The 11,980-nt window shown below is 33.3% G+C and overlaps 1 protein-coding gene across 1 annotated transcript; it reads left to right on the top strand.

Moving 5' to 3' along the window:
- The first annotated feature begins 9,109 nt into the window (after window positions 1-9,109).
- Window positions 9,110-11,967, top strand: LOC111397989 (mannose-1-phosphate guanylyltransferase 1). Its single transcript, XM_023024955.1, has 5 exons — window positions 9,110-9,845; window positions 10,048-10,201; window positions 10,733-10,795; window positions 10,902-11,141; window positions 11,225-11,967. Exons 2-5 carry the CDS (start codon window positions 10,091-10,093, stop codon window positions 11,894-11,896), a joined length of 1,086 nt encoding a protein of 361 aa, XP_022880723.1. The 5' UTR covers window positions 9,110-9,845; window positions 10,048-10,090; the 3' UTR covers window positions 11,897-11,967.
- Window positions 11,968-11,980: the final 13 nt, after the last annotated feature.

Consider the following 11,980-nt stretch of genomic DNA (forward strand, 5'->3'; position numbering starts at 1 on the left):
TACTTTTTCATTTATGAAATGACAATTAATCTCAATATGTTTAATTCATTCCTGAAATGCAAGATTAGAAGAAATATGAAGAGCAGTTTGCTTGTCACACCACAACTTTGTTGGCATTGAAACCTTAAGACCAATTTCAGTTAGAAGCCAATATATCCACATTATCCCACACATAGACTGCGTCATAACCCCATATTCTGATTCTCCACTGGATCGAGACACAACATTTTGCTTCTTACTTTTTCATGGGACTCCAACAAAAACACAATATTCACTAGTGGATCTTCAGTCAATCTTATAACCTGTCCGATCTGCATCTGAAAAGCATTTAATGTGAGCAAGTCCATGAGTTCTGTATAGTATCACATGTCCAGGAGCTCCCTTTAAATAACACAGGATCTGTTCTAAAGCTACCCAATGTTGAACTTTTGGGGAAGACATGAATTGACTTACAATACTGATAGGATATGCAATATCAAGACGGTTTACTGTAAAATAGTTCAATTTTCCAGCCAGTCTTCTATACTTATTAGGATCTTCAAATAAGTCATTATCTATGGTAAATTGAAAATTGGGAAGCATTGGAGTATTGCCTGGCTTAGTTCCCAACTTTCCTATCTCAGTTAATAAGTCAAGCACATATTTTCTCTGAGATAAAAATATGTCTCTCTAGCTTCTTGTCACCCCACTCCCAAGAAATACTTTAACATTCCTAAATCTTTCGTGTGAAATTGGGTATGAAGAAAAGATTTCAGAGATGAAATTTCCATAGTATCACTGCCAGTAATAACAATATCAACAATATACACAACGAGGAGAATAATGCTAATTCAGACTATTTGTAGAATATTTAGTGGTCAAACTTGCTCTCTTGCATTCTAAACTTTTCCATTACCTAACTAAAATTTTCAAACCAAGTATATAAACTTTGTTTTAAACCATATAAAGACTTTCGAAGGTGACACACCTTTCCATATTCCTTCTGAGCAACAAACCCAAATGATTATTCCATATAAACTTCCTTATGGGGATCACTATGTAAGAAGGCATTTTTTTATGTCTAATTGATGTAAATGCCAATTATGAGTAGTTGCCATATAAACGAATTAGTGAACAGACTTTAATTTAGCTACAAGAGAGAAAGTGTTGGAATAATCCACACCATAAGTCTAAGTATAGCTTTTAGCCACAAGACGAGCTTTAAGCCTAACAATTGATTCATCAGGATTGACTTTGACTGCAAACACTCACTTACATCCAATAGCCTTTTTTCCTGTAGGTAAATTCACTAAATCTCAAGTACCATTTGCATTCAAAGCATTCATTTCCTTGATCATAGCATCACGCCAACTAGGATAGGATAAGGTTTCGTGAACAGTTTTCTAAAGAGTCATAGAGTCAAGGGAGGCAACACAATAATAAAGAGAAGAATACAAGTGATCATAAAAAACAAAAGACGAAATAGGATAAGTGCATTGGCGTTTATCTTTGTAGGGAGAAAAGTAGATCAAGGTCACTGGACGTTGGATCCGATGCCGAAGAAGGGTCAGGTGCCAAACATGCATCAGGAGAGTCTCTTCATCTGGAATAAACCTGACGAATAGGTGGTAGTATGGGAGCAATAGGTATAGAAGTAACATTAGTTGACTGGTAAGTAACATGATGAACCAACAGATCATCACCATCCTCATGGAAAGAAGTGGGAAAGAAATGAATATGTTCCAGAAAGATAACATCAGCCGACACAAGATACTTATTAAGACTCGAATAGTAGCATCGATACCCTTTTTGTAGATAAGAGTAACCTAAAAAAAATATTTTAAGAATTTGGGATCTAATTTAGTTACATGTGGATGAACATCACGAGCATAACAAGTATTATCAAATATTTTAGATTCAATAGAAAACAAGGGTTTAGTAGAAAAAAATGATACTATAAAGAGTTTCACCATGAAGAACAGATGAAGGAATCCAATTAATCATAAAACAGGCTATGGAAATTGCATCAGCCCAAAACTTTTTAGGAACATGCATTTGGAACAGAAGTGCTCTGACTGTCTAAAAAAGATGTCTATTTTTTATTTTAGCCACACCATTCTGAAAAGGTGTGTCAACACACAAGAATTGATGAATAATACCATTCTGAAGCATGTAAGTCTGAAATGGTTCTGAAAAGTATTCTTTGACATTATCTTTTCTTAATGTATGTACGAAAATATTAAATTGTGTTTTAAATTCAGCACAAAAGGCACTAAAATAAAAAAATAATATAGAAATATTCTTAATTAAATAAAGCCAAGTCATATGAGAAAAATCATCAACAAATGTAAAAAAATGTCGAAATCCCGTTTTGGACACAACGGGATAAGGACCCCAAACATCTGAATGAACCAACTCAAAAGGAAAACTAACTCTTTAATTAACTCGAGGAATTGAGGACATACGATGATGTTTTGCAAACTGACATAACTCAAAATCAAAAGATAATACATTTTGAAATTGATGACATAATTTTTTTCAACAAAAATAAAGACAGTTATCCCAACCGATAATGTGCTTCAGAAGGAGTTAAGACACTTGAATGCGCAATGGACTTGGGCACCTAGGTATCCAAAATATAGAGATGCCTGATTCATGTCCTTTATCAATAATCGTCTTCGTCATAAGATCTTGAAAAAGACAATAATTAGGAAAAAATGAGATACAACAGTTTAGGATCCAAGTAAGTTTGCTCACAGACATTAAATTAAAAGAGAATTGTAGTGGACTTAAGACAGAGGATAAAGAAATTGATGGAGTTGGATTAATAGTACCAGAACTGAGAACAGAAGAAGTATAACTGTTAGCTAAAGTAACACAAGAAGGAGAAACATGTGACTAAAAAGTGGAGAAGAGACTAGGATTACCTGTCATATGTCTATAGCACCATAATTAATAACCCATTTTGACGAAGATGAGAGAAGACATGTATTGGGTTTACCTTTCTCAGCAATGGGGACAACTTGCCCAATTGGTACCAGAATTCAACTTAAATCTTATTTAAGGGGAACGTTATGAGTTTGAATTCTGGGGACGCGACAGAAAGTCGTGAGGGGTAAGTGGGCGCAAGGCTCACCTAAAGCGGATAATACGTAATCTAACGGCTTGGATACAGAGACCCGGACCGTTAAAAAAATGCACATTTTTTTGTAACGACCCGGGTCTCTGTGCCCAAGCCGTTAGCTTACATATGTCCGCTTTGGATGGGCCTTGCGCCCACTTACTTCTTACGACTTTCTGTCGCGTCCCCCAGGATTCGAACTCATAACCTTTCTCTTAAATAAAACTTAAGTTGAATCCTGATACCAATTGGACTGGTACCAAGATTCAACTTAAGTCTTACTTTAGAGAAATATTATGAGTTTGAATCTTGGGGGATGCGACAAAAAGCCGTGAGGGCTAAGTGGGTCCAATTGGTACAAGATTCAACTTAAATCTTACTTAAGGGAAATGTTATGAGTTCGAATCCTGGGGGATGCGACAGAAAGCCTTGAAAAGGTAAGTGGGCGCAAGAACCATCTAAAGTGGATAATATGTAAGCTAACGACTTGGGTACAGAGACCTGGGTTGTTACACAGATGTAGCAATAATAGTTGCAATATGAGCTGAATGAGACTTCTGAAATTTAATATGCAATTTTGGCACAAGCTTTTGGTATGACCCGGCTCATGATGGTAGTAGCATACAACTCCTTCTTCATTCTGACTTCGATTGTCCTGGCTACATGTATTACCTTTACTATTGCGACTGGTAAGAAAGCAAAACACTAGTATCTGTATGAAGTACTCTAGTAAATGTCTCTTACAGAGATGAAATCCCAACATTGGAGAGAATCTAGGATTTGGAAATCTCAAACTAGAAATTAAGACCAACTAGAAAACTCATCACATCCATTTGCTCGCTCAGAGCTTGTTGAACTTTCACATCAGGACTAAAAGGTAGCAAGATATTCAATTCTTCATAGGGCCTTTTGAAATTTATATAAGTCTGAAAGATTGATCTTGTTGTTCAGCACAGTAAAAATCCTTATAGACTTCATAAATACGTGACATATTCCCTTTCCCAGAGTTAAATTCTAAATATTCCATCAGTTCTTTAACATACTCACAGTAATTAATCAGACTGATTATCTCAGTGTTAATGGAATTCCAAATTTTTAAGAATAATCGAGCATCATCTCTTAGTCATTTATGGCTAGCATTATTCGTTGGTGGATCTTCAGTGAGATGATTGTCCATAGAAATACTCCACAGATAAATTCGAACTATCTTACACCAATCTAAATAATTTGGACCAATCAACTTATACTCCATGATTTTGGACATCACTGAAATAACATCGGTCACAACTAAATTCTTTTGCTTTTCAATCATAGAAATAAAATACAAGATTCAAATCACAAATCAAAGAAGTAGCCAAATAGAAAAGAATAAAAAATAATGGTAGTTGAAACTTAATCAGCCCTACTGAAAAAATTTGCCCGAATAGACCAATGCAGCCCTATAATACGAGCCTAACTTAAACCAAAATAGTAGAAAATTGATCGATGATTGCTCACTAACCAGTTGTTGTTGACCACCATTGGTTCAAATTGAATGATGCCCAAGTGATGCGGTACCACCCCAAGATCCTTCCTACCACCAAAAGCGAAGGTCGAGAATTTTGACCAAAAAATCCATTGTAACGAAAAGCGCTTCTGCTTACAGCCTCGAACAAAAATTAGATGCAGGGATCACAAAAATCTTTTCAATTCGACTCACAAATTTTTGAATAACTCCTCGACCACTAGGTAATTAGCTCAAACAAAAAATTCAAAATCGAAAATATGCTCTGATACCATGATCTTAAGAGAGAAAATATTTTCTTAATATTAATCATAACAAATTACACAGATTGAGAAGTCTATATTAGGAAGGTATGCTAGATGGAAATCCCTATTATTATTCCAATCCTTACAATTAAGCATATATACGATCTCACGGATTTATTGTTATATCCTGTAACAAAAATGTTGTGAACCAATTGGATATACAGTCCTCTTCTTTGCTAAAAAAGCAAAACTATATCCAATCATACTACACAGACATGTTCATTGACAGGAGTTAAAAATAAGGGGACACATGGTGCAATATCACTCCGTTAATTTACAAAACCTGTCATTATCTCTATTTCTTTCCAAAACCTATTTAAGTGGCATTATTCAAATATATCGGTGTGTAATTACAAGTTGCCAACTCAGAGTTTGGTTAGGGATTACATTAATAACAAGAAGTAAGTAATTTTAAAAGCTTAAACAGATGTACTTGTACAATATTTACTTAAGGATTTAGTTGATAGAACAATTGTTATTATGGTTCATAATAAGATAAAATATGATAAGTGTTGGTTCTTCACTTATTCGAGGTCCTAAATGATAATATTTTATTATGTTTTGGATGAGTTAGTGCCTAATTTGTTATTTATTACTTTTATTAAGAAAAATTCAAGTTTGGACGAAGAATTAGAAGAAAGAACTGAAAATGACTAAAAATGAAGCAAATCCAAAGTTTAAATACTCAAAAGTTGTTTTGGACCTCATGATAAAGATTCCAGTACTATGGATCAATTGGATGAGCAAAGAAGTGAAATGGATGAAGAGTGGTCAGAGTGTTATCACACATCAACTTTCAACAAAAAAGGTTATGCTTCAAATTTTTAAACTCATATTGAAACCCAATTTTGACATAGCAAACTTTCGAATTGGAAAAATGATAATTCTAAAAGAATTGTAGTTCTCTGAGTTAGCTTGTCAACGCACTTTAAATCACCTCGATTGGATATCTGAATAAGCACGTGCCCCAACAAAAAATGAAGCAAGTGATGTGCTCCAAACTAGCCAAGCGCACGCCCTAGATAATAAAAAAAAAAAATATATTTTTTGCAACTTTTAAATATCAAGACTCAACTAGAACATAAAAAACCTCCATTCAATCTAAATTTCATCATATTCTACATATTTTGAAAGCGAAGAACAAGTGTCTATATCAATTCAAGCCGAATCATACAACAATTTTGAAGATTTATAGCTTGATTTCAAGATTTGAGTCAAGAACGTGGATTTTTTCCCTACTTCTTCCATCTTTCTTATCTTCGGGTATATTTTCCAATTATTTTTGTGTGATTTAATCACAAGAATGTTATGTTAAATTTTTTCATTGTATTGGATGAATGTTGAACCATATTGTTTGTTTATTTTAATTCTTAGTATTTCTTGATTTTTTATTTGATTGCTTGACCACCAATTGGATCGTAAGTTGTTTGTTATATTGTATGAATACTCACAATAAGTTTAGAATGCGACAAAATCAACACATGGACAATAGATATTAGGAATAATATCTATGGCATGGGCAATCACGTGTGATAAATCTTATGAATCAATGCGTGTTTTTCTATGAATTCGGATTAGAAATAAGAACGGGTCATGTTAAACATATGTTTAATATATCTTGAAAAATAATATTGAATAAAAAAAATTATTGATTGCCTTGAATTCATGAATTTATATGATTACGAATTAAGAATTGAATTAAATGACAACAGGGAATTCATAATTCCAATACAAATCTTTACATGTTAAATAAATATTTTATTTATTTTCTTAGTTTATGATTAGTATAAAAAAAATACCTACTATCTCTTTCGATGTTACATGACTTCGAATTTGATAAAAGCTATGAACTAGATATTAAACCTTATCCTTAATTGTCAACGACTCCATTTGTTTATGGGTTTTGTTGGAACAAAATAGATTATCCTGTCTAAGATAACAAGACAATCGATATGAAAAGTTTAAATAATTTTGAAGGTTAAAAAGTTGAGTAATGTTATTTAACCCCACTAAGGTTATAACTCATAGTTTATATGATGCTTATATAACATTAAATGATAAGTACAATTAAATAAGTCATTTAATTCTACCTTTCATTTAACCTATCACTTAATATTACATAGACTGATGTTCTAAATCAATATGGCTAAATATCATTACTCTAAAAACTAGTTAGCCCAATTGCTAAATTGGATAGAACTAACAACTAAAATTCATTGAACGTGTTTCGATCAATCAAGATGGAACCTATTAATTCGACTTGGAAAAAATGAAAACTTAATATAATTGAAATTTTAAGTTAAATAATTCATGACGCACTTGAAATTAAGGTAAACAATGCAACTAGACATCTCACTAAGTAGAATAAATACTTAAATATATTAACTTCATCATTTATGTCACACTAGATATATCATATATGCATGGCATTTTGAGTCATAAATGGTAGATTTATTTTGGAGAAGACTATTTATTAAACTTTATATCCTCTTTCTTTTAACGTGATAAAAAAAAAACCATTAATTACTCTTTCGACATAAGAAAATGAATTTTCTTCCATTCCTTTTTCGTGTTGAAGACTAAGAAGACACACACGACATTCCAGCTTGCTCTAGTGTGGGTGTGGAACTAGTTTGTGTTTGAATTAAGTTCCATTCGAGATAGTTGAAAGAACACTCTTCTGTGCATATGATACGTCATTTCTCAATTAGTAATACTATTCGTAGTCACTCACTGCGGCAGTCGCTCTACGTGGCATACACATGGTAGGTGATTGTTCGATACAGTAATGTGATAGTTTTTTTATTCATTAATGTATCAAATAACCACATGACATGTGTATGCCACGTAGGACGACTGTTGAAGTGAGCGAATACAAATAACATTATTCTTTCTCAATGCATATTTTTTGGAATTGATAGTAAAAAACGCTTTTGGGAAGTGCTACATGTACATAATTGTTTACATAATGATGTCCATAATTACACGTGGTATTGGATCCAACCTTTAATTCAAATCTCACACTTGCGCATCAACAACCGGATGATTGTCATATCACATTATGGATACTATTATGCGCAATAATAATGTAAAAGTATATTTTTCAAGATTTATTTCTTTCAATCTCTATTTTTTCTTTAATACCCAAAATTTGTTATTTCATTATCAGTTGACCATGTGAAGTTATTCTATCTAATTCTTTTTATGAATAGTTTTGATGAATAAAAAAATGTTCTATGATTTTTTTAAGTACATCAATTTACGGATAAAAAGGAAAAAAATGCGTAACTCGAAACCAACCATGTAAACTCTTTTATTGCAGGATAAAAAGAGTGGTTATATTCAGACCATATTTATCTATAAATGTATCGCATTTTAATTATATTAAAAGATCATTAACTTTAATTCATTATTACACTTATATCCTTAACATTTTTTTATCACTTTTTTATTTAACATTTCATTAATCTAAAAATGGTCATTAAAAATGATGTTCTTCGAAAAAATGTTGTTAACATTCTTTAAAATAAGGGTCAAATATTTATTTGCATTTTTTGTATTATTACTTATTTTTGTTTATCTAAAAGTACAATAGACAAATGGGTCTTTTTACTTTATTTTAAAAAAAAGAGAGAAATGAGAAATCTTATTTAAAAATACAATGAGCAAATGATTCTTTTGTTTTATTTTAAAGAAATTTTAAATAGAAATTAAAAATAATTTATGATAATTGAAAAATAAGAATACAATTAAAAAAGTTTGAAATATAAATGTGATAATTTTTAAAGTTTACGAATGTTTTATACAATTAAAATATAGCATGCACCGTATTGTAATTGTTAGTACAATTGTACAATAGATATATATGTATCTATCTATATATACTCATCATTAAAGTCTCCGTGTTATCCATCACACACAGATCGGATCGAGGGGAATAGAGACACCCTGACGATGCAACCAATCGTTGGGGATTGTCAATAAGTGCGGGAAAGAAAAGAAAATAATTTCTGACTTGAACTCGGAGTTGACTTGCTTCTCTTTCCTTTTTTTTTTTTTTTTTTTTTAAAGAAATCTTGCAATGCTGATGTAATTTCTTCTCATTTATTTTTGCTGTTTTGGAAGCATTTTTATGGTTTTTGGAGTTTTAAGTAAAGGAAAAAGAAAGGTCTTTGGATTAATTATTGAATAAATTGTCTTAGCTGCATTCAATATGTCGTGTTTATTTGGATCTGGTGTTTATGATGTTTTTCGCATCTTCCAGTCAATTTGAATTTATGGTTTCCGAATCACAAACTCATAATTTATTTCTCCCTCACCCCGAATGGTATGAATTCATATTATTGATAATTTATTACGATAAAAATCATTTACCTTCATGGTTTCGATGGATTTTGCTTTATTTTTTGCCACGACAATTTATAAAACTAAACACGCTGCATTGTGTTCAGTGGAGATTCGCCTTAAATTTTGTCCAAATCTGCTTTTTGGTCACACTTTCTTTTTCTTTTTTTTTTTTTTCTTTTTTTGGTTTGGTGAGAAATGAGGATACTATTGGTGTTGGTGCTCGAAATTTTGGAGGTCGTTGATTTCCGGAAGAACTTTTAGGAATTCTTGTGCCAAGGCTCTGTCCTGTTCAATGAAACACAGCTTTATTTTTATAAGATAGAATTCTTGTTGTATTATATAACTTATTCCGACTCTCTTCTATAGCATGTAATGTATTCTGGTGCATTCTTTGTAGTCTAAAGCAGGAAATTCACTACAAAGTTCAGTAGATTTATCATCCTCATTCAAAGATCCAGCCTGTTTTATAGCTGGAAGTTTGTTTCCATCCCATCTAAGCACTTTGTCTTCTTACTAAGCGTATGCAAGAATTGGCCGTTTCTCCGCAACTTTAAATTTTCATCACCCTTCCTTGCACCTGTACTTTCATGTGAGTTTCATCGTAAACAGACATGATGAACCGATAACTTTCACGAAAATGAGACATCTATCATCATATCCCATTACAGATGTCAACGTTGAGTTACGTAGAGCTGCATGATTCTTCCTTTTCCTGTGCTTAAATATAGAGAGACTAGACTTCGTGTTTTAGTTTATTTTATTTATCGTCTTAACACTCGATTGAAATTCAGGCTGTTTAGTTAATACGATAAAGGAGATCATCTCAGTCTCAGGATGAAGGCTCTCATTCTAGTTGGAGGGTTTGGTACACGATTGAGGCCATTGACACTCAGTGTCCCAAAGCCTCTTGTTGACTTTGCTAACAAGCCCATGATCTTGCATCAGGTATTATATTCTGGATCCATTTTTTGGGTTCAGCTTTGCATAATTTGAATTATATCTACATTTTTTTATAGTCATCTCTTCAATTTCCGATGGACCTTGCCATAGAGTATATATTTGATTATACACATTCCAGGTTCACTAATCCTTATAGTAAATAAATTTCGGCAGGTTTTGCCAATTTAAACTTGTCATATATTATATAATATACCAAACACTGCCTCCATTTTCAAAATTTTGTGTGTGGAAGTTACTTTCTTGAACCAGCTGCTATTCAGAGTCAGGGGTTTATCAATATCTTAGTAGATAGACTGATTTCCCCTTTTTATAAATTATAGTTTAATTTCTGGTTGAGAAGCTGTGTAAAGAAACTTGGATATTACTATAAACCATCGATCTGTGTTAATGATTTGGTATCTGAGTTGTGGTACATCCTGTTCTCATGAGTGTACATTTTGTGCCGACTCCACTCTATCACCCATACATCTAATATTGTGTATATCATTTTTGCTATGTCATTTTTCATTGAATCAGATAGAGGCTCTCAAGGCTATTGGAGTGACTGAAGTAGTCCTAGCTATCAATTATCAGCCAGAGGTAAACTGCTTTACTTTCTCATTCTCTTCTTGCTTGTTCATAATTCTAATTGGAGATCAGGTAAAAAATAGGAGTTACTAACGAAAAGTTGGTCTTCGTTTTGCAGGTAATGCTGAACTTCTTGAAAGACTTTGAGGAGAAAATTGGGATCAAGATTACATGCTCACAAGAGACTGAACCACTCGGAACTGCAGGTCCCCTGGCGTTGGCTCGGGATAAACTGACAGATATTTCTGGTGACCCCTTTTTCGTTCTCAACAGCGATGTTATCAGTGAATACCCACTCAAACAGATGATTGAATTCCATAAATCACATGGAGGTGAGGCTTCCATAATGGTGACCAAGGTAAGGTCCTGTTGAATGTTAGTCCTGAGTTAAATTTTCTGGAGGTTTATTTTGGAAGAGTTAAAAACTTTTTAATGATATAGGTGGACGAGCCTTCAAAATATGGTGTCGTTGTTATGGAAGAATCAACTGGACAAGTGGAGAGGTTTGTTGAGAAGCCAAAATTATTTGTGGGTAACAAGATCAATGCTGGTATTTACTTGCTGAATCCTTCAGTTCTCGATCGTATTGAATTACGCCCCACATCCATTGAGAAAGAGGTGTTCCCGAACATTGCAAGAGATAAGAAGCTCTATGCAATGGTCCTGCCTGGGTTTTGGATGGACATTGGACAACCAAGGGATTACATTTCTGGACTGAGACTTTACTTGGACTCCTTGAAGAAGAAATCTTCTCCTAAGTTGGCCGCTGGACCTCATATCATTGGAAATGTTCTGGTGGACGAGAGTGCCAAAATTGGGGAGGGATGCTTGATTGGACCTGATGTTGCAATCGGGCCAGGTTGTGTCGTTGAATCAGGTGTTAGGCTGTCTCGATGCACAGTAATGCGAGGTGTCCGCATTAAGAAACATGCTTGCATTTCGAGTAGCATCATTGGCTGGCACTCGACTGTTGGGCAGTGGGCTCGTGTGGAGAACATGACTATCCTTGGAGAAGATGTTCATGTTGGTGATGAAATATACAGCAATGGAGGCGTGGTTTTGCCTCACAAAGAGATCAAATCTAGCATTTTGAAGCCAGAGATTGTAATGTGAAAAGTTTGTTGCTTAGTGAGTTGAAAAATATTTGGTATTTGTGATGGGTATGTTCTTTTCTGTTTTCCTTTTTTCCAATTCTTC

This window comes from Olea europaea, chromosome 1 (assembly GCF_002742605.1).
Source record: "Olea europaea var. sylvestris chromosome 1, O_europaea_v1, whole genome shotgun sequence".
Taxonomy (NCBI): domain Eukaryota; kingdom Viridiplantae; phylum Streptophyta; class Magnoliopsida; order Lamiales; family Oleaceae; genus Olea; species Olea europaea.